This window comes from Aplysia californica, unplaced genomic scaffold (assembly GCF_000002075.1).
Source record: "Aplysia californica isolate F4 #8 unplaced genomic scaffold, AplCal3.0 scaffold00735, whole genome shotgun sequence".
Lineage (NCBI taxonomy): Eukaryota > Metazoa > Mollusca > Gastropoda > Aplysiida > Aplysiidae > Aplysia > Aplysia californica.
In genome coordinates, this window is record NW_004798005.1 from 295,206 (window position 1) to 319,584 (window position 24,379).

The 24,379-nt window shown below is 40.0% G+C and overlaps 1 protein-coding gene across 1 annotated transcript; it reads left to right on the forward strand.

Moving 5' to 3' along the window:
- The first annotated feature begins 8,760 nt into the window (after positions 1 to 8,760).
- On the forward strand, positions 8,761 to 12,783 carry LOC101856054. Its single transcript, XM_005108938.1, has 3 exons — positions 8,761 to 9,013; positions 11,103 to 11,250; positions 12,123 to 12,783. Exons 1-3 carry the CDS (start codon positions 8,761 to 8,763, stop codon positions 12,781 to 12,783), a joined length of 1,062 nt encoding a protein of 353 aa, XP_005108995.1.
- The last annotated feature ends 11,596 nt before the right edge of the window (positions 12,784 to 24,379 follow it).

A 24,379-nucleotide genomic window follows, 5' to 3' on the forward strand; every position in this document is an offset into this window, starting at 1 on the left:
AAACAAAAGTGACAATGAACTGTAGTTCGTTTTTTTCTTCATGCACATGTACTGATATCAATATCATCACCATCATCATCATCATCATCATCATCATCATCATCATCATCATCATCATCATCATCATCATCATCATCATCATCAATCTCATCAATACCTCTTTCGACCTGAATCAGGGTATAAGTCACAAATAAATGCTTCTTTGTTTCCCTTATGTCGTGCTAGCTTCTATCTCGGGCTAGATCTAGAATGAAACAGCCGATTTAATAGAAAAAGAAACATCTCGATCAGAACAGCCTGAAAAAAGGACAAATTATGAGCGTACTTGGAGGTTAAATCTGTCATCAAATTATGACCAGACGCAATGTTATAGCCATCCTGACCCCTACTACCTTTGCTCCCGTCAAAATCAGGTTGTTCTTTTCAGACTCAGAGCAGGAAAAGACATCATCTCTACACATAGTTTAGGATCGGCAACTTATAACAGTGTTTATGCGAAACCGTCAGCCAAACAGCAAATCATAAAAGCGAGAGAGCCACTAGACGCCAGAATCCTTCTGTTTTCTTAAATATCACGTGGGATCCCACTGTACTGGACAAATAATTTATTATCTGTCTTATCTATATTTGTTGGAGATTTAAAGTCAAACAAAAATTCTCCTAACAGAAATCACAAAGAAACAAAAAAAAATTTAGAAACAACCAAACAAAAGAAAACCAAAGGACACGTCGAAAAAATTCTCCTGATGTCCGTTTTCAATTAGGAATCAATTAAGTTTTACATGTTACCTCTCGCAAAACACATGGAAAGCGTCAACTTTCGACTTTCGTTTATTTCCGTTGTCTACCTCTGCTGGACAAAATAATATGATATTTATGGTAGATTTAAATCGTATTTTACAACAAAAGAATTGAACCTGGTGTTCAGATAATAAAGTGCACGGGGAGTACCGATTTGATTTACTACGTAGGTCACATCCGGTTTAATGGCGGCTGAGGTCAGTCGCTGTTTCTTAGCTCCTGTGTTATCGGTGATTTTGATACGGATTTCAGTGGAGAAAAGTGGTTGTAAGTGGTGGTAAGAGGTATCATTCGTATACTCAAGTAAGTTTTGATATTTTTGTTGTAATTTGTGCACTGTATACTGTCTTTTCTACTGTCTGCATAATTTTTTCTTCTCAGTGAACCTTGCTTCGAGCACGGTTTCATTGTTGTTTTTTCTATTCCTTCTCGCCTGGCTATCGCGCTGTGTTTTTTTCACTCCCTATCTCACTCTTACTCTTACTTGTTCTTTTCTGTATCCTGATATTACAGTTTCCTTGTTTTAATCATTCTTCTTAGGAATAACCGTCTACTGCTAAGTGAACATGATGGCAAAAAATAACAGTGAATCTGTCCCAGCCTGTTTTTTCTTTGCAGAGCATATTGACCGCTCTGTCACAGGCTACCAAATATGTAAGGCCTGTGAGCAAGTTGCCGGCGAGGGAAGTATTATCGGAGCCCAAAAGCTCTATGGACTGTGGAGGATATACCCTGCTACGGTTCAGGCAAGAAACCAACTAATCATTAAGGGCATCATAATTAACAAAATGTTTGTCGCTATCCTCAGCGCCAGCCCGACGGTGACGAAAGGAACCAAGGACTCCCCCACATTGAAAGTCATCATTGGTAACATACCGTTGTCAGTGTCCAATGATGAAATAGGAAAAGAGTTTAAGAAACTAGAGGGAGTGGCCATTCTTTCAAAGTTTTATGAAGAATGTTATAGGGACAACGAAGGAAAGTTGACCTTGTTTAAATCTGGTAGACGTTTTGTCTACATTAATGTCCCCCCTCACCCTCTCCCCAAAGATTTTCAGGTTGGACACTGGAGGCCAACGTTGTATCACTACGGCCAGAAAGAAAAAAAAGAGACGATGGGACCAATACAACCGGTGGAGATCAGCCCGCCCCCGACACCAATGTTCAAGCGACAATCCGTGAGGCTAACGCTGACACACAGGCGGAGACACAGGCAGAGACACACACCCTGCGTGCTGTAAGGCAAACAAATATGGACTCTTTTTTCCCGCAGCCTGACCGCTCCCGCCCCCCAGTACGCTCACCCCGAAGCCAGGACACAAGGTCTCCAAGTGTCAAGACGAGGAGACATAAAAGACAGGTGAGCGACGAGCCAGCTCGGTCACCGAGCGTGAAAGCTCGAAAACAGGAGGTGAGTGGCACGAGAAAAAGGCAAGATACGGTAGATTATTTTGATTATGAGGAGCCAGTGACTACCGAAACGTGTGAGCACGAAGAGGTCGGTGCGTGAGTGGTGTGTCCACGTTTCGGTAGCCATTGGTAACGACTTGGACAGGTAAAAGGACTTTGAGTTTGGTTTTGCGTCTGACTGTTTTGGATGTCTATAAAAATTGCCTCCCTTAATTGTCGGGGCCTCAACAAAAAACTAAAAAGAAGAGCAATATTCCGTAAATGTACACAGTATGACATAATTTGTTTGCAAGAGACTTATGTCACCAATACTACTGCACGTGAGTGGAGTTTAGAATGGTCTGGGGATTTCTTTTATAGTGAAGGGACAAACAAAAGCAAAGGGCAAATTATATTAGTTAATAAACACTTTAAGTATAAAACAGTGGAATTATGTATAAAAACTGAGAGAATACTTGGGTTGTCTTTCAGTATTGATGATGTTTCATACGTAGCAATTAATGTATATGGTCCAGTAGTTAAAAATGATAAATTGGATTTCATTGATAAGCTCTACTCTGTTCTTAAAGATGAAAAGGCAGACCACACGATCATATGTGGAGATTTCAATGTTGTTCATAACAATACCCTTGATATTGTGACAGGAGAGAAACACGACGACATGTCCACACAAAAATTCAGGGACTGGATCGCCAACTGTCAGATCGTTGATACCTGGCGGGGTGTGCACGGTGAAGAAAAGGATTTCACCTGGTCCAGGCCTACACCCTTTACAGCACGGCGGCTGGACTACATATTTTGTAATACTAAGTTATTTCCCTTTGTTATAGACTCTAAACACACATTTGTATATGGTACGGATCATAAAGCAGTCATAACTACTGTTCGAACTGAACAATTTAAAAGGGGGCCTTCATACTGGAAATTTAATAATTCATTACTAAAAGACAAAGAGTACGTTAACTCAATGGAGAAATGCATAGACGAATATTTAGAACGGACTTTAGATGAAACAGATAAAACCATAAGATGGGAACTTTTGAAAGTCATGATAAAGTCACATACAATTGACTATTGTATTAGAAAGTGCAGAGCACTCAAACTAAGGGAAATTCTAATAACGGAAGAACTTTTGAAATTAAATGATCAAGTAGTGAAAACCCCCATGACCTTACATTGCTTAAACAGTTTGAAGCCAAAAAGAAAGAATTAGAAATATATCAACTACATAAGGCCAGGGGAGCACAAATACGATCAAGACAAAAATGGATTGAGGAAGGGGAAAAGAATACGAAATACTTTCTTCGGATGGAACAAATGAGAGGTGGTAGTAATGTTATAACTTCTTTACAGGATGACAAAAACAACAATCTGTATGGTCATGTAGATATTGTGGATAGCATTAAAAATCACTTTGAACGTTTATATAAGAAAGACCATAATATTGAAACAAACAAAGTTGATGATTTCATGCAAGGATGTAGCTTTCCAGTACTCGATGATGTTGATAAAGAAATATGTGATAGCGAACTAAGCATTGTTGAATTAGATGCCATTGTTAATAAGTTGAATATTGATTCAGCACCTGGAATCGATGGAATTACCACCCCTTTTTACAAATTTTTCTGGAGCAAACTGAGGAAACCTTTATTTACAAACTTCCAGCAGTGTCTAGAGACGGGAGAGTTATCTCCCACTCAAAGAAGAGGCGTTATTTCTTTATTACATAAAGGGAAAAATTTACGAAGGGACAATATAAAGAACTGGAGACCGATAACGTTAACAAACACGGACTACAAAATCTTCTCCAAAATATTAGCTATACGGCTACAGCGTGTTATGCCAATTTTAATAAATGAAAACCAAACTGGCTTCTTGAAAGGCAGGTCCATTTCGGAGCACATTAGGACACTTGACGACATTATCTACGTAGCATCTGAAAAAAATCTACCAGGTATGGTGGTATCTCTGGATTTTCAACGCGCATTCGACACTGTAGAAAAGGGAACAATATTGGCCACATTGAAAAAGTTTAACTTTGGAGAAGGATTTATAAATATGGTGGGAGTTTTAATGGCTAACACAGAATGTTGTGTACAAAATGGGGGATGGTTGTCAGAATGGCTCAACACAGAGCGAGGAATAAAACAAGGTTGCTGCACAAGTCCACTTCTTTTTGTACTTGTTGCTGAGTTGATGTCAATAAAGTTAAGAAACAATAGCAGCATATCTGGAATGAGCACAATTTTGTCAGGGGAAATAATTAATTTTTGCAAAGTTTTGCAGTATGCTGATGACACCACTCTGATTCTAAAAGACCAAGAAGACCTTGCTTCAGCCTTGTTGGACATCGATTCTTTTGGTAGCATCTCTGGGCTCAGGCTGAACAAGGATAAATCACAAGGTATGTGGATTGGAAGTGATAGAACACGCACTGAAAAATTAGGAGGAATCAGTTGGGTCCCTAATGGGAATACAATTAAGATACTAGGTATTCACTTTAGTGCAACAGAGGAAGCATCTCGCATAGAACTTAATTGGATAGACAAAATAGAAAATATGAAAAATATCATGAAAATGTGGATGAAAAGGAATCCATCCCTATATGGGAAAGTAATTATTTGTAAAACCTTTCTGCTGTCTCAAATATCCTATATAATTCAGTCACTATCTTTACCCGAAAGAGTTTTGAATACAATTGATACTTTGTTCTTTAAGTTTCTGTGGCAGAAGAGGCACTCAAACAAGAAAGCACGCGAGAAAGTAAAAAGAACGGTAATGTGTAGATCGATTGAGGAAGGAGGTTTGGGTGTTATAAGTGTTAAAGATCAACAGAAAGTTTTTCTATTAAATTGGTTAAAACGTATGGCAACTGTTACCGAAGGCAGACCCAACAATATTCCCAACAGAATTTCAGACTTAGCTTTTACGGAGGTAGGAGGGTGTGATTACTTTTTTTCGGCTACAGCAAACTGCAAGAAAACGGGAAAATTGTGTCATGCCTCTAAGTTCTGGGAGAGTGTGATGGATACATGGATCGAAATGGCTTCTATAAAAAAAGAACCAAGCTCCACGATAGAGATACTTATGGAACCTTTGTTCAATAACCGAAACATAAAATATAAAGGAAAATCATTGTACCTAAAAAGATGGATGAACTCGGGTATAAAATATGTATATCATCTGTATGATAGGAGAATATTAAAAAGTAAGGAGGAATTGTCTCATATCACAGGGACATATGCTGCCTTTGATTTTGACTATTATGCGTTGATGAATGCTCTTCCTACACAGTGGAAGCAAGACGTCAGTGACAACAACACCGAGGAACTTTTGGTAAATACCAGAGAGGTAATAAATACGAATGGTAAGAAAACTGTTCTAGAGATACTGAGCAAATCGAACAGAGAGATCAGACAACTTCTAAAATACAGAAGACATGCAGAAATTTGTGGTCGGAATTTTTGGATGAGAAAAATGAACATTGACATAACATGTAAATACAACATAGCACACAGGTCAACGAAAGAATCTCGACTTAGATTATTGCATTTTAAAATCCTCCATAACATCTTCCCAAGTAACATTCTTCTCAATCGCCTAGGCATTAAAAATACTGAACTATGTGAGCACTGTGGTGTCAAAGACGTTATTGAGCACATGTTTATTCATTGTACCTTATTAAAAAACTTCTGGAAATACGTATTTCATACGATTTGTCTCAAAACTTCCTCCCGTTTTCCCATGACTGACTGTAACATACTTTTTGGTTTCAGTGAACGAGGGCAAGGTGTAACAGAAGCCCAGTTAAACATCGCTAACCACATTCTTTTGATCGCAAAGATGTGTGTTAGCAAGTTACGCTACAGCAAAGCGACAAATATACAAATCTTGTTTGAATCGGAGCTGGAGCTGAGAGAAAGTAGGTGGTCGTAAAGCTCATCGATAGCACCTGCGGTGGTAAGATAAAATATATATATATATATAAATATCCTGTTTCCAGCAGCTCATATCTGAAAGAAACGGATGGGAAAAGTGTGGTTTTACTTTTTTTTAAAATTAAAAAAATATCTATATACTTTTCTGGCAGTATATTGCATGATAACATTGTTCAATACCCCATTAGACAAAGTTAACGGACGCCTTATGTTTGGGAGAAAAGATGGCCAGTCTCTATAGTATAACCATTCCCTCAGCACCCTACTCATCATAATAATAATGTTTAACTCTTCATGGACGACCTCTCTCTCTCTCTCTCTCTCTCTCTCTCTCTCTCTCTCTCTCTCTCTCTCTCTCTCTCTCTCTCTCTCTCTCTCTCTCTCTCTCTCTCTCTCTCTCTCTCTCTCTCTCTCTCTCTCTCTCTCTCTCTCCCGTCTTCTCCTAATCCACGTCTTACTTTCCTTTTCCCTCCCTACCTCCCTCCCTTTCTCCTGTTCCTCTCTCTATTTCTTTCCTTTTCCCTCCCTACCTCCCTCCCTTTCTCCTGTTCCTCTCTCTATTTTTCTCTCTCTCTCTTTCTTTCCTTCTCTCTGTCTCTGTCTCTGTCTCTGTCTCTGTCTCTCTCTCTCTCTCTTTCTCTCTCTCACACACACACAAACACACACACACTCACACACACACACACACACACACACACACACACACGCGCGCGCGCGCGCAAGCACACACACACAAAACACACACACACACACACACACACACACACACACACACACACACACACACTCGTCCACTATTGTCAGACTGTCAGTACTAGATCTATATGTTATTATCTAGATTTAGCTGGTAGCATATACACAGTTAATGATTTGTCAAATTTAAGATTCATTTTCAAACGTCATTTTGGAAATTACACAAATGTATGACGAGACCGTGTAGATGCAGACACAGGGTGCTTGATTGGGGAGTTTGAGGCCGCTCCCCCCGAGGCGAGGGGATACAATATTGTGTGTAAATTGTTCCCTCTCGACTCGGGTTCGAGGATCCTGTGTCGGAATCTCCGCAACTTCATATATAAATAAGTATAAAGTCTTTAACCCAATTGTGAATTGCTGCCTGCAAACCCCTTACGAAACCCCAAAAATAATCTCTACCACTGTACTAGCTACCTACTAAGGTCCTCTCTTCACTTGTCTTGGTCCGCTAGAATAGGCTAATACTAACAAGGTCACCATAGCAGAGACTGTGCCCACCATTTCGGAACTTCACGGTGACATTAAAGATGGTTCCAGTAGGGAACGGGATAGCGGGTGCCCACATCCCTCGTGACTCATCAGAGCAGAGGAAGATAGGACTAACGCTAACATTATTTTTTTTTAAACAACAACAATCAAATAACAGAAGCATGTTTTCTTATAATTATAAACGTAAGCACCATCCCACATCATCACTTACCACCACCATCACCGTCATTTCTAAGGTCATCATTGCTCTCAGATCCTTCACAAACATCTATAATTATCTTAAACATCTATATGTAACAGTTATATGTCATAACAAATTTGTACGTTATACATTATTGGGCACTCTCATACGCACATTTTTCTACTAATCAGATGGCGTCAATATCATAGACATGGGCAAGGGACCAAAAAAAAAAAAAGATTTACTACGTAGGTGTCTTGTAGACAAAGAAGATAAACCTTTTTCTTCATTTTCAGCAGCCAGTTCTCGTGTTTTTGGGATGGATTTGCGGGTTGGGATGGGAGTGGGTGTGAGGAGGTGTTAATTACTGGTTTCACCCCATTCATTTAAACAAGTCTTGAACACTGCAACTAGTTAGTGTAAAAGAAATAGTTACTCTTGTAATTGCTTTTGGTAATGAAAAGGTAGACTTGTGAGTTATTGTAACTGATGAAATATAATATCTGTCTTAAAAAATTAGTCGAAGTCACCCCTTAATTTAACAGTGACAAATGTTAGTTTCTTTTGTACCACTCGAAAAGCAAAGCAGATATTCATATAAGAAACCTTTTACGAGCAAAGAATAATTTCGAGTTACGAGTAGACAAAACATTTATATAGAATTACTTTGTTCATAAACCCGCACTCTAACACATCTATAATTGTCGCTAAGAACAGACATACTGTTACAGAGACTGTAAAGCACATTATTATAGCTTGCCTTTCGGGTGGAATTTGGGCTAAACAATAATTGCTAGGGAACATGTCATAATAATAATATATCATAGTATAAAAAAAATAATTGGCCAGATAAACGTAGACTGAAACCGTCACTTTGAAGAAAACTGTAATTTGTTCTTAAAACGTGGAAAGCTGAACAAAGCCAGGCGAAACACTGATGTAAATAAGGCAAGTTGAGCGTCTCAGACAACATTCTTTCTGTATTTCTTTTTTATTATTGAAGGGACACCTTCAACAATGAAGTGAAGCATATCTGTGAGCATCATACCATTCCAGGCCTTCCTGGTCTTTGTTTATTTTGAATTGTGCAATTGAGAAAAAAAGCTATACTAGTAAATAAACATTATGTGCGTAAAAAACCCGTGCGTAGAAATAGACTCATCCTAAGCTCCCCTACAGCATAAGATGGTATCGTCCACGTCTGGAACAATTAACCATGTCACTTTCTCTTCGAATGAGAATACGATGGAGGCCATGACGCCTTCTTCCGTTAAGTTTGTACCTTTTCTCAGTAATGAAGAGCGGGGAGCCATAGCAATACTGAACTTCGTGGTCATCTGTGGACTTGTCAGTTTGATGGGCATTGTAGCCAACGTCATCAATATAGTGGTATTTGCGAAGCTTGGGTTCCAAGACTCCATGAATATAAGTCTTACCGGTGAGAATGATATGATAGAGTGGCTTGAAACCTCCAAATCTAGATACATCTAAGCACTTGTATTCGTCTGTCTGTCTGTCTGTCTGTCTCTCTCTCTCTCTCTGTCTCTCTCTCTCTCTCTCTCTCTCTCTCTCTCTCTCTCTCTCTCTCTCTCTCTCTATTTCTTTCACTCTCACACACATACACACACATGCTCGAGCACCCATATAATCACACACATAGATACTAATACATACGAAGCACCTTCAAGTGTCTTGCTCAGTTCCATCTTTAATTTCTTTCTGATATTACTTCATGGGGGCTCTCGTGGCCTAGAGGTTAAGGTGTTGGCCTCTCATTCAAAGGTCCAGGGTTCGATTCTGGGTAGCGACCAAAAAAATTTTCTTCTCTAAAATTGTCTCCTTTCACATCCTTTCCTGATCTCTAACAATGTTCTGTTGTCTGCTTTCCTTTCCACTTTCTGCCCCCACCCCCTCACATCCTTTGCCCTCTCCTCTGGGCTCCTGACTCTTTCTGCAGCCTTTCTACTGCTACTCCTTGGCTCCTCCTAACTGCTGTCTTTCTGCCACACCCCTGATCTTCTGGTAGGAAAGATCTACACCTAGCCTTCTCGGACAAGGGCAAAAAATCTCGGAGGGCCCGTGTGCAAGTTGCGCACGTTAAAAATCCCTTGGTGGTCTAAAATCGATAAGAGGAGGCTTCGGCCGCCACCCGGGCAAAATTCAAAATTTCCTACCAACGAAAAAGTATTAGGTGTGTCCCGCGCGCTCATATGACCTTATGCAGTTGCGAACGCCGTAAAACCCTATACTAAACAAACAATACTGATATTACTTCAGACCTACAGAGTACAAACAAAAGGGTCCAAGAACGTTGTAACCCTATATCTTACCTTCTCTTTGTCTCCCACTCTGTCTCTCTCAAGTTTCCTTTTGTTTCTCTCTGACTATCTCTGTCTCTGAACAGAAAGGAACTGCTGTACTATTCTCCTTATCGATAACCTGACCGGTCTATTTTATTTTGTTCCAAGAAGTTCATACCAGCATGTCACAGACACACACATACACGTATAAGTCTGCACATACACAAACACTCACACACACAGGCACACACACACATACATACAGACACGAGCACACGCATCTATCTATCTACATTTATCTATCTATCTATCTATCTATCTATCTATCTATCTATCTATCTATCTATCTATGCACACACACATACACATAGAAACCTACACAGACATACACACGTATACAAACTTACCCACAAATGCACACACATTCACAAACACACACACTGACACACTTACACACATACTTCAAGCGTTTCCAGAACAGTCTTTTTTGCAATTTCTTTTCAGGTTATTTATTGGATCTCTTTGAGCACCCACCGCCCGAACCAAAATGAATGAATTTTATCTGCCTCTCTTTATTTGTATATTATAATAATATGCTTTCCACGTTTCAGTTTTTGCCTCGAAAGATATGTATCTACATTCAAAATATAAACGCAAAAGTTATATACATTCCCAACTGATATTGGGCTCAGGGTACTAATTTTGAGTTACATACGTCGGAATCAAAATGAAGAAGCAAAGACTGTATTAAGATAACTTCAATTTGAGAAACAAAATCGTCATCATAGCAGTCATTGCGATATGTATGTCACTGCATTACGCTTACATTGCAGTATAAACATAATTATTTTCACAACAAATGAGATAACTCACAATAACGGGAGATGCAGTACTTCAATAGTTAAACTGAGACACATGAACATCTAATCTGAGATTCACATGTGTGGTGCATCGATGTCTGTTTTTTCGATTCCTTCATATTGTTTCTTACTCTAACAAGTGATCAGGTGCTCCGCTTTTAAAACACCACATTTGTGCATACTACTTGTATTGCGATGACGGATTCCGAAATTTGAAAAAAAATGTGTTCAGGTCTAACGGACGCAATCCTTTTCGACAATGGTGTAGAAATCAAGATAATGGGGGAAAAAACATAATACAATTTAAAAATCACCAACACAAACAGAAACTACACAGCTACTCAAAAATATTTTTTTCTGGTTTCAGGCCTTGCTGTATCCGACCTGTGCTCATTACTGCTCATGTTGTGGTGCAGTCTTAATAACAACCCGGTTATTGACAACTTTGGCCTGCCTGCTGTGCCTCATGATTTCGTACACTTGACTGGTGGCTGGCCACATGCTTGCTTCGTCAGGTAGGATATTAATTTCTTTGTATTACAGTTTAAAATTTCAGAGAGATCGCATTTTGCTTTTCCTCATTTTTGTGTCTCGGTATTAGTGGGTGATAATATCTTCTTGAGCCAAACAACGGCCTCGTGGATGGCTTACTTTAAATGAACTTTATCCACCCCTTTGTATCGTTAGATATCGAGGAGAGGTGTATTGTTCGGCCAATGGTTACGTGAGTTGCTTTTGTTGTTGATACGTTATTCTTTTAAAACCTTCATTATCATTAGGCCTACAATACTTTGGTTTAAAGGAAGTTAAAGATTATTTCCTATCTCCCTCACAATTTCATATCTCTGTAGATAGCATCGTCGTTTCCTTGAATGGATATACGTGCGGTAGCAACAAATGACATGGAAGCATCATAGAAGCGGAGTTCATTGCTGTTGCTTACCTTTGATGCCATTGCGTTGAAGCAAGTGTTTGGAGAAATCAAGGCACATGTAGAGAATTTTTTTTTCTAAACTTACAGTAGGCTAAACTCCTGCATGCCTCGTGTTTAATCTATTTTCGATGTGTTTCTGTCTGCTATCTATAACTTTCTCTTCAGCAGTTACTTTGGAAATATTTGTCCCACAGCAATGATACCCGCCCCCCTAAAAAAACAAAAAACCCCCCCAAAAAAACACAACAAAACAACACACCTTTTCACGCCACGGTTGAAGCCGTTTACATCATTCAAGGCTGCTCGACACACCTGCAGACAATCCTTCCTCCTACTCACCCGCACGCACAACCAAATCAAACATCTTTTTCATAAATATTTTAAACCACTTATTTAGTTTTTTGTTGAAATGATGAATCCACTAAACGTTTAATCTGTCCTATCTTTCCACAGAATTACTGGCTGCATTACCGCTTTCATCGCGTTCGAAAGATGCTTGTGTATCGCCTTACCTCTGAAGATCAAGAGGATTCTGACTCGACGAAGAACAAAGATCACAATTGTCTCTATCTTTATCCTCATGATTTGTGTCTTTTCCCCTTTCTACTACTCGACCAGACTGTCTTGGGTACTAGATCCAGTCAGAAACACCTCACTACTGTCAATAACCTTTGCTGAAGAAAGAGAAATTGTGGATTCCATTGTGTTTATGATCCAGGGCGTAATAATTAACACGTTTACCTTCATCACTGTCATCTGTTGCACCATCATTCTCGTTATTAAGTTGAACAGTAAGACAAAATGGCGTCAAGCCACGGCTTGCAAAGGACTCGGTGGAAAAGAGGAATTTGGGGCCAAAGAAAAAAAGGTTGTGAAGTCTGTCATCCTCATTTCCACAATCTTTATAGTTTGTTTCATGCCAGCGGCGGTGACTTTTCTTGCCATGTTTCTAGAACCAGAATTCAATGCTGGAGGGAAATATGAAAATTTATGTATTGCCGCTGCCTCATTTGTGTTCACAATGGAAACAGTTAATTCCAGTGTTAACATTTTTGTATATCTGAACATGAGCTCAAAGTACAGAGAAATGTTTATGACAATCTTCAAAAGGTAGTGGACCCTAGATTTAAAAAATCCAAACAAAATACAATCAATTTGGCGAGAATAAAGACAGAGTGTGTGAAGAGCTAGAAACAAAACTGATGTCGTCGCGGCTGGATAAATGGCAGGGGAAAGATCTTCTCCCACACAGCCTGTGCCGAATACTAGCCTACTGGTTTTGGTTCAGCAAGAGTTTTACAGCACTTACAACTGCACAAAGCCTATTCTTTGGTACGGACATGTTGCTTTAAAGAAGAAATCTGACCTCTGACCCCCAGATGAAAGAGGGCCATTGAAACCTTTTTATTGTCCAAAATGGCATATTGGAGGCCTAGAAAACAAAGTTAAGGTGCCTTATTTTGCATATAAAACTACTGAAGCCCCCCCTCCTGTTTCCCCATTTGTGCTATTTCTTTGCTCAGGTCAGTCTCTCTTTTGATAACGAAAAAGTTAATGTCCAACCACCCCACCCCCCCTCCCCGTGAAAAAAGAATAACAACAACAACAAAACCAAACAGACAACCCCCCACAAAAACAAACAAACCAAAAACATTATCAGCACCAGCAATAAGACATACAAAGAAAAGCATGAGAGAGGAGGGAGGAGGGAGAGGTATCTGTATGGAGAATGAATAAACAGAAGTCAAAACAGAACCACAGAGATAAACAATTCACAAATGAAACGATGACGCACAACGGGTGCCTATTCATCCCTGATAGACTGAAAGCTGTTGGGACACACTACTCTAATAGGGCATGAGAGGATATAACAGTGAATAGAGCGCTGTAACAGCGGCTAAGGGAACTAAGAACAACTCCGAGAGAGGCTCAAACCGATTTCACAATCACTCAGCGTCGTCGTCTCCAAAATAATAACCCGACGCCCCCCCCCCCCAATACCTTCCTTTTAAATACCAAGGTCCCGAAGCCCTAGAGAAGCTCATCACCATCATCTTCAACATGACCGTCTGCTCAGCAGACGTGCCACAAATGTGGAAGGACGCCATCATTGACAATCTTCTGAAATCTAGTAAACCAACAACCAACAATACACCTTGCGGACCAAAAAATCCTCAAGTTCTGTATCATTGAGACGATGATGCCCAAACGACTGCATGACTTGGCTGCCTGAAAAGGACAGTTTTCAAAACTACAGGCCGGTTTCTGAATGGGTGGAAGAGGTGTGGAAGACCAAAGTTAAAATACGGCTTCAGAGTGATCCTGCGTTTTATTTTTACTGTACCTTTGTAATTGTAGATAAGGTAATGACGTCATAACCATGATATTTGAACTGTTGAACTAGTTTGATTTTTTTTTAACCTTTACTTTTGGCACTACTAAAATGGTTTGTTTATCTTCTTTAAAGATATTACGGGATATTTTGTTTTATTGAAACATAAAACCATTATTTTCACTTTCGTCACAGCAACGGGCTATCTAGAAGCAATTAACGGCCTTCCTTTGAATTTGCAATTAAAACTGTTTCATCCGCATACAGATGTTATTGGTACTTTTTCCATTCTTTTTGAGACTTCGACATTTCTTTATATTGTGACAATGACCCTGTAGTATAGTCATGTTTAAGCATACCTGGATACTTGGAGGTGACATCTCTGACTCAGAGGTTGACGTGAAATGGCTATCTTTCACGATGGTGAAGTGCCGTTGCACATTCTGCCATATCCAAGCCAGTCTATGTTTAAACGTTGTCCATCTATGATATTTATCGCCTTCCTCTGGCTCTCCTGCCCTACATCTTTCCTTCAAGCACCTCTTTCACAATAGTCTTTGTCGTTTTAAGTGGCTGTAGTATTGTATTTTTCTACATTTTAGTTTGTTTAGCAGGGTTTGTCTTGTGTGTAGAATCCGACACACCTCTATGTTGGTCTTTTTGTTTTCCAACTTATTCTTGTCATTCTACGGTAGCATCACCTCTCAAACACTTTTGTTTTGTTTTCTTCGTTCCTTTTCAAAGTCCAGGTCTCTTCGCCATATTAGAATATGGGGAAGATGTAGCATGTTGTTTATCCAGAAGATTTTGATAGGACTATTGTTTTTGCTTTCTTGGCGTTTATGTCGAGGCCTGCCTTGTTACAGTTCACTTTTACTACTTTCACAATTTAGGAAAAAATATTCTTTCGTCAAAGCACCAATCCATAATATGAAAAAGACGTTTCCAAGGCAAGCCAAGCATTGAAATAAGCAATAGATTTAACTCCTTATAGGACATTACTAAGTCGGAAGAATTATGAGAATGATAAAGGTTTCGACATTTGAATCTGTTGAATACGCAACAACCCTCCGCCCCAAATAAAAAAACAACAACCCCCCCCAAAAAAAAAACAAAAACAACCAACAACAACAAAACAACAAAACAACAAAACAACAAAAACAAAACAAAAAAAAAAACAAACAAATAAATCCAAAACGAACACCGATGATAGCAAAAAACAAAGTGCATTATCCCTGGACATAACAAATCAAAGTAAAAAACGTACAATAAATAATATGTTTTGAACTGTCCCGCGGTAATTTGCAAATTGCAACACTAAAATTGGCAAAACTTTGCCCCCCAATATGCCAATATTTGCCCAAATTTACCAAGAAATCGGCATTCAGAATCCATACAGACAATTGCTGCTTACCCCATGAAACAGACATACTGAAAAAGACCTGCATTTTGGGGGGCTATTTTGAAAATTCATACATTCTTTTATCAAAAGAATATTAGAAAGCTTTATATAAACACCATCTTTACACAGGAATAGTTTATCAAGAAACATCACAATGGAACTGAAACTAAGGCTTGTGAACTGCAACATTATTCCAATCGTGTCCTATGTCGCGGAAACTTGGACAATGTACAAAAATTAAGTGAGCAAGATTGAGGCTCAGGAAATGTGGATCTTTCGTAGACTAGGCTGAATCAGCTGGAAAGACAAAATCCCAAATGAAGCTGTGATGCAAAGACGTAAAGTCAAAAGAGAAGTACTACGATACCCAAACGAAATCAGTAAAACTTACATACTGAGGGAACACCAAGCGCCATGACTCACTACAAAGGACAATTCTCACTGGTTGGATGAAAGGGAAAAGAGCTAGAGGCAGACAACGGGTTATTATAAACTGATGATGTAAAAGCCGGGATGGGTAACAGCTTGGCTATGTGCATGCTCAGATCACACAACTGAACTGGTTGGAGACTCATGGTAAGATGACCTCCGAAAGTCAGGGATGATTCCTAGGCAAGGCAAGGCAAGTCATGCATTTGAAAAATAAATCTGCAAAAAGAAAATACAATCAAATTTACATCCTTCTCGAGAGCAATGAAGTTATTGCAACATAGAAACACTAATGCCTTCAAGTTTTCTTTATTGAGGTGTCATCTCCTCCCAGAAAAAAAACAAGATTGTAAATCTACTGGTTGCTACAGTTAATGCTCCAACAGTGTACCAGTGTCAGCGGCAAAAACTAGTAGCATAAATTGAATAGTATTATAATAAAGATCTAGACTGCGAATTAAGTTCAGAACGAAGGGAAACAAACCTGGCAGACTTCCAAGGGCCTGATGTGAAATTTGAGTTCGAGAACGGCTCAAAAGAAGGAAAATATTTATGAAAACTACGATTTTTGTCAAATTTGCGGAAGTTTGCCGAGAGCTGAGAAATTTGCGGCCGCAAATTTGCATTTGCGACGGCGAAAAACCGAGATGACAGAATTTGGATGGTGAAATTAAGGAAACGTGTTATGAAGCAGAGGATACGTAGATACAATCAATGATCATTGCTAAGATAAATATTGAGAAGAAACTAAACAAGACAGCAAAATCCGCGAGTTACGAAATCTATTACTGGATGTACAGACTTAAACATAAGGTAAGGAACACTTGCAAACACTCTGAGTTGTCTTCTTGGATCGACCTGCACGTGGGCGTTCTTGGACTGATCTATTGGTCTGATGGCACTGCCTCAAGCGGACAACGTCCGAATGTGACACTGCAAACCTTCTAAAAAATTCTCTGGCTCCAACTCCATCCTGCAGCCATGTCATAGCTCTGGCATGATCAAAGTCTCTCAGCTTTCGTCTCCGTGCCATATTGATGCGATACTGGATTTTGCGCAGACGGCCGCTTATATTGCCACCAAAGTGAGCACAGTTCGAGACCATACGTCCGTTTGTGACGTGCACCAGAAATGTTAACTGAGAAATGTCCGTGGTGTTGCACACAAGTCGATAAAAAAACAGCAAATTTGGCCAAAATTCCCCGAGGATTTCCATGCTGCACCTGGTGGTTATGCCCTTTAAGGAAGCTTTGCAGTACGCATTGGTAACCCATTAACACTTTCAGACAAAACAATTTGAAACATTCCTTGCAGGCTTTTCTCGGAATGAAAAAATAACACAGGGCTGTCAGTTAAGGTGGTCCTTAACTTATGTTGAAGTCTGCATCATTATCAGAGCAGCACACAGTTACCAAACAAAGTAAATCTCTACATGACAATTCAGGAACAGATTTCTTATTTTTCTCAAACTAAGGGAGGATACCAAAAGAATATCAAATCTGTTTCAGTTGCATAATTCTCTCCCTTGACTAGCTCAGTTTTCATTCACCCATTAAAAAAAATTATGTCCGACCCCCCCCCCCCCTCTTCCTTCTCTTTTCTTTTTCTCTCACTCACTCTCGCTCCCCTGCCACCCTCCCTCCCTCTCTCTCTCTCTCTCTCTCTCTCTCTCTCTCTCTCTCTCTCTCTCTCTCTCTCTCTCTCTCTGTCTCTGTCTTCCCGTATCCTCCCCGCCCACCCAAGCTGAAAACCTTAAACAAAATTACAGCACATAAAGAAGAGCAGCCGCCCCCCCCCTCTTTCAAAAAGAACCAACAGAAAACCCCCCAAACCCTCCAACCCCCTCCACCCCAAAAAAACAAAAACAAAAAAACAACAACAACCGAACACGCAACACCCCCCTCCTCCCCCCAAAAAAACCCAACAACAAACAAACAAAAAAACAACAAAAAACAACAAGCCCTCAACAAGTGAACGACAAAGAAATTCAACAACAAAATACAAAAGTTAGTTTGCAAACTGTTTGAAAAAGTAATCTGTCACCCTTCTAGTAATAATATTATTGTGCTCACACAGACGTCGCGTTCAGTAATAATTAATATAGGTACCCAACGACTATATAAAGAAAACGAGGGAGATCTAAACGATCCTTGGTAACCACTGACCACAGGGCATGATTTTTCTCGTCACCAAAGTGAATGCTAATTATTTCATCGCTTCAGGAGCTGGCTAGCTACTTCTGGAGACTTTATTCCAGTGGCAGTTTTGGGGCTAAAGAAACTTATTGTTGAAAGCATGATGTTTCCCACGAGAGAAAAATGTTGATGTTCATTGACTGTACTATAAGATAAAAGAAGACAAGATAAGATGCATCTTAATTGTCCGGATCCTGGCACATTGGTTTGGTGTTCCATCACGTATACACGCGCGCGCACACACATACACCCCCCCCCACACACACACATAGACACACACGTACACACGTACACATACACACACACGCACACGCAAACACACACACACACACACACACATACACACACATGCACACACGCAGGCTTACAGTCCTAAGCATAATATTAATGAATAGTAATATAAACAATAATAATCTTAAGCTAGATACATACTCAAGGTTATTTTGATGCATACTCAAAGGCCATATGAATACTTGTAACAAGATAGGAGAATTTTGATGGATGATGGTAAAAATGACTTTCTGTATCTTTCTTTGTTACAGATCAAAAGCCCAGGTCTTTAACTTCTGACTGATGTTTTTATTTGTGGGAACACGGGATGTTTATTGTCTAAAAAGATGGAACTGATGTTTTTAAAAAAAGTGCAAGCTATTATGCATAATTCATCCAAGTAGGGGAATGTAGATGATGAAAATTTGCATGTTTTCCGTATTAATTGATTTAAATTTTATTTTTTTGTTGTTAGTGTTCCCGGCCCATGCTATTATATAGAAATTGATCATACTTTCTATGGTTAAATGAGAGAATATGAACATCAATGTTTTACCAAATTTAAAATTCATGAGTTTCCTTAGTAAAAAATAGTTTTGTGTTCACTTTTTAAGGAGGAGAGAAGTGTGGACGCTATGATAACATTACAACGAAGGTGACCTAGTAGTTTGGCTCACAGACTTACAACCGTAGGGTCGTGGGTTGGAATCCCGCCAGGGGCACGACGTCGTGTCCTTGTTTTAGTAAGCGTTTTTCCGAAACGTGCAACAAAGGAGTCATATCTGTGCCGAAGATCAGCGGTGTTACAAAAGAGTAACACACACACACACACACACACACACACACACACACACACACACACACACAAGAAGGAGGACAGATAAGGACGATAAATGTTTCGAAGGAAAGAAGGAGCAAATCACACCAGAAAACCCGCCAACCACCCACAATTGTGTCCTTGGGAAAAGCATTTTACATGAATTCTCACTTCCCCCAGGTGGGAATGGGTACCCGGCTATACACAGCGAAAGATCTTGTCAGTTTGTTAGTGTTTGAACACGTTCAATCCCCAGCTTGCACTGTATGCTTCTTAGAAAGTTGAGAATGTTGCTGAGAGTACTACGGTCTGCTGGGATAATAATAGTTATAAAACGCACAGAATATTCTGTAAAGCGTGGATATAATAAATATGCTGTATAAGTGCAAGCATTAGTATTGTCGTTACTTTTGTTTATAACACCATTATTATTGCAATTTTTGTTATCGCTTTATTAATTTTATTATCATTATTATTATTATTATTATTATTATTATTATTATTATTATTATTATTATTATCATTATTATTATTATTAATATTGGATCCGTGTCTACTGCCTCAGGGGCCCTTCCTCCCGATTTGTTAATAATAATAATAATAATAATAAATTACACTTTTATTTGTCCCAGAAGGTCACTTTGTTTTACAATGGCAAACATACATACATAAATACATAATTATAAATACGTACATACACAAATACATACATGCATAAATACATACTTAAATACACACTGTTACACAAATACAGAACAGTTTACAAACAATGCCACTGCCGGTCGCCACTGTGCAGCGCCCTGTTTACTCCTTTAGCCTTTCACACTCCTGTAATCGCCTACAAGGCAGTAAGAACAGCTGCAGGTAGTACCATCTACTGTCATTATGGTAGCAGCACTAAAGCTGACCTAACACACTATCTTCTGGCAGCCCCTGCAACTCTTCTGGTTTCAAATGTATTGACCTCGTCGCTCCTTTGGACTAAATCAGCAAAGTCGAGAGGGGGTTCGTGCAAATTGGGCAAGGCACGTTCTCCATACAGTAAGGCCCAGGCATTTAGCATAGTCAAGTTTTCAATATTTATGGGAGGACGCTGCAAAAGAGCAAATACAGCGGATCAGACCCACAGCTCAACTACAGCTAAAGCAGCATTTATTTGACTATGGAGAGGACACTTCATCCTTGTTGTGATGAGCCTGGGAAAAACACGGGAGGTGGCAGTTACGAGTTATAAGACACCCTTATTTGACGAAACAGGATGTCGCCACGAGTCACCTTTGACATTGGGAGTGACTATTCAGTCACACTCATCCTCTACCGTTCGTCTCAAACTGGGCAGCCCCCGTCAGTAAGGTGCTGATCCATCACGTCTAAGATCAACATATAAGAAATACCAAAGACCCAGCGTTAAAGGCAAAATTTCAAGAACATGTTAAAGAAGAGGTCGAACACCTAGATAGATAATCCCCAGACAACATGTGGAACAGCATGAGATCAACAATTTACAATTCTGCGTCAATTACCTTTGGAATAGAAAGACCTTGCAAGGAGGACTGGCTTGAAGCCACTACTCGAGAAAAAGCATAAGATCCTGATGGAACACAACACAAATCCAAGAGAAACTACAAAGCAACAACTACGTGCTGCTAAACCCAACCTTCAAAGAGAAAACAGAAAGTTCGCTAATCAGTACAGGGACAAATTATGCTCGGAAATCCAACAGGCAAGCGATACAGGTGATATCAAGAAAATGTATGAAAACATCAGAGTTGCTCTCTCTCTCTCTCTCTCTCTCTCTCTCTCTCTCTCTCTCTCTCTCTCTCTCTCTCTCTCTCTCTCTCTCTTTATATTTCGATCTCTCTTTCTCTCCATACCCCTGTCTATAATATTATGTCTTTTCCAAACCCTCATACCCCTATCTTTCTATCTCTCTCTGTCTCTCTCTGTCTCTCTGTCTCTTTTTCTTTTTGTCTACCTACAATCGAAACAGAACTAAAGGAATCCTGTACAACCTTTACCTCCCCAGCTCGCTTTTTTTTTCTCTTTCTCTCTTGCTCTCTTTCTTTTCACCAAGATGCCTTTCACTTTCTCTCGCTCTTTAGTCCCCCCCCCTTTCTCTCTCTCTCTCTCTCTCTCTCTCTCTCTCTCTCTCTCTCTATCTATCTATCTCTATCTCTCTCTGTCTCTCTGTCTCTCTGTCTCTCTACTGCCATTACATACTGCGTTCGTCGATCTGACAAAGGCTTTTCATGCAGTCAGTAGATCAGGACTGTACGTGGTGCTTGAAAAAACTGGCTGTCCCCCAATACTGCTACAGCTCATTATCTCATTCCACGAAGATATGAAGGCCACCATTCAGTTTGACGGTCCACATCAAAAAGCTTCAACATCTATAGCGGAGCAAAGAAAAGCTGTGTCATAGCGCCAACCCTTTTTAGCACTTACTTTGCCGTCTTTCTGCAACACGCATTCTTCCTCCTTTGGGAAAAGGGGTTGCTCTTCAATCTTGCTCGACTCAAGGCCAAGACCAAGATCAACAAAACAACAGTATGAGACCTTCTCTTCGCCGATGATGCTGCTCTTGTTGCTCACAGTGAACCAACCCTACAAATAAAGATGGACTGCCTATCAACAGCATGCAAGGTCTTTAGCTTGGTCACCAGTGTTAAGAAAACAGTCATCCTTACCCAAGAAGGTGCAGAGCAGAGCAATATATACTGGCGAGCAAAAGAAAGTGGGCAGTTTTCAAATTGGTGCTGTATGAGTAGTCTCGCGAATTTTGACTTGGCGATTGACATGCTGAGCTTGTGTCACTTTAGAAAGTCGGTCAGAACAACATTTGTTTATTTTGTTGTTATAAAAAGTGTTTACAACACGTTTGGCCAAAAACGTGTTTTCTCGTTTTTTCTTGAAAGTTTACAATGCCTTTACTTTTATTCTTTTTTCGTAACACACTTCAACGTTTTTTGGCGAAAAGGCCGTCAAAACTTTTGGGTTTGTTCTATTCAATTTTGTTTTATACGATGCCCCGTCTTTGTGAAGCGCAACGTCATGAAGCTCTTGGCATGCTGAGAGCTCATTCGACGGTTTCTGCTGTAGCTAGAGCTTTCAATGTGAAGAGAGATACTATCCAGAAACTAAGGATACACTTCCAAGAAAGTGGTTCGATTAGTGACACTCCAAGGTCTGGTCGTCCTCGTGTCTCTACTGTGGTTGAAGACAATCGGATCAGAGTTCCAGACTTGCAGGATTGGTTTCAAACAGCTTCTAAAACTGTCAGAGATTGTGCTGGGCATAAACCAGTCAGTCGCTTCACCGTTTGTCGACGTTTGAAAGCCCACTGAATCGTTGCCCGACACCCACCTCGACGCACTGGTCTCCTCCAAAGACACCGTCATGCCAGACTCAACTGGACTCGTCTGCATCGGCGAGGGCTAAACCACCAGTGGAACAGAGTGATGTTTTCTGGCGAGTCCAGATTTCTTTTGGATCACCACGATGGAAGGCAGAAAGTCTGCCGGAGACGTCATGAACGTTATTTACCTGACAAACGTAGCATTATGGTATGGGAATCAATAAAGCATCTCTGGAACAAGATTGAAAAGGAAATTCGCACACTTTGGCCAGCCCCAATGACAATCCCACAACTGCAGCAATCACTAATTGATGCTTGGAATAATATTTCCCAGCAATTTATCCAACGACATATGCAATCCATGAAGCGGAGATGCACTGTAGTCATCAATGCTGGTGGGAGATACACCTGTAACTAATTCTGGGATTTTGAACATTCGAATAGGTGTTATTAATTTCTAATAAAAGGTGTGCTTTTGATCGTTTTTCTTAGTCTTTTTGTCTGCACTTATTGAGAAAATGGCAAGCCTTTCAAAAGCCATTGGCAATACGGCATTACAACGGCCAAGAACAGAAATAATGCACAGAACGGAGGGTGCCCACTTTCTTTTGCTCGTCAGTTTATGTCTGAACGACAAAGAACTTGAGACAGTGTACAAGTTCTGTTACCTGAGGCCTACAATCAGCTCTACTACATCACTTGATTATGAGATCAACATCAGGAAAGGGTAAGCAGCAATAACTCTAGGAAGGTTGACAAAATGAGAATGGAAAAACAAAAGATTAACCATCAAAACAAAGATCAAGATTTGCGAAGCATGTGTCTTCATCACACTCCTTTAGGGATCTGAAACATGGACCTAGCACAGCAGGCAAGAAAAGGGCCTCGACATTTTCCATTTCAGATGCTGCCGCAAGATCTTAGGCATTACGTGGCGTGACATAGTTGCACATGTTGAAGTGTTGGCACGAGCAAACCTCCAGAGCACAACAACTATCCTGGGTTGAAAAAAGATTGAGATGGCTGGGCCATGCCAGGAGAATGGACGACAACCGGATTCCGAAGCAAAAGCTCTATGGAGAACTTGCCCAGAGAAAGAGACCAAGAGGAAGACCAACATTGAGGTACAAAAACACCTGCAAAAGCAGCTTATCCAAGTTTGGAGTAGATGTAAGCATGGGAACAAATAGCTGAGGACAGGAAAACATGGAGGAAAATTATAAAGAAAAGAACTATAATGCTAGAGAGCAGCTTTAGAAACAACCAGGCTGAGAAGCGCCAACGACGAAAGGAAAACAGCGGACATACAGAGCTTTGATCCACGAGACTGACATGTAAGCTCTGCAACAGAATCTGCGATTCAAGCATAGGAAGAAATAACCATGAAAGAAGCTGCATGAAGACAACTTTGAGACCATCTTAAGCTAAATTGACAGTCTGCATAGATGAAAAGAGTCATACATTATAATAATTATTATCAGGGGTGTGGTTGAAAGACAGCAGTAAGAAGGAGCCAAGGAATAGCAGTAGAATGACTGCAGAAAGAGTCAGGAGCCCAAAGGAGGGGGGAAAGGAGTTGAAGGGATGGGGGTATTCTTCTTCTTCTTCTTCTTCTTCTTCTTCTTCTTCTTCTTCTTCTTCTTCTTCTTCTTCTTCTTCTTCTTCTTCTTCTTCTTCTTCTTCTTCTTCTTCTTCTTCTTCTTCTTCTTCTTCTTCTTCTTCTTCTTCTTCTTCTTCTTCTTCTTCTTCTTCTTCTTCTTCTTCTTCTCTTCTTCTTCTTCTTTTTCTTCTTCTTCTCCTTCTCCTTCTCCTTCTCCTCCTTCTCCTTCTCCTCCTCCTCCTCCTCCTCCTCCTCCTCCTCCTCCTCCTCCTCCTCCTCCTCCTCCTCCTCCTCCTCCTCCTCCTCCTCC

Coding starts and splice junctions, on each gene's coding strand:
- LOC101856054 (XM_005108938.1), top strand. CDS start 8,761: ATGGTATCGTCCACGTCTGGAACAATTAACCATGTCACTTTCTCTTCG. Junction 9,014..11,102: donor CATGAATATAAGTCTTACCG/GTGAGAATGATA, acceptor TTCTGGTTTCAG/GCCTTGCTGTATCCGACCTG. Junction 11,251..12,122: donor CCACATGCTTGCTTCGTCAG/GTAGGATATTAA, acceptor ATCTTTCCACAG/AATTACTGGCTGCATTACCG.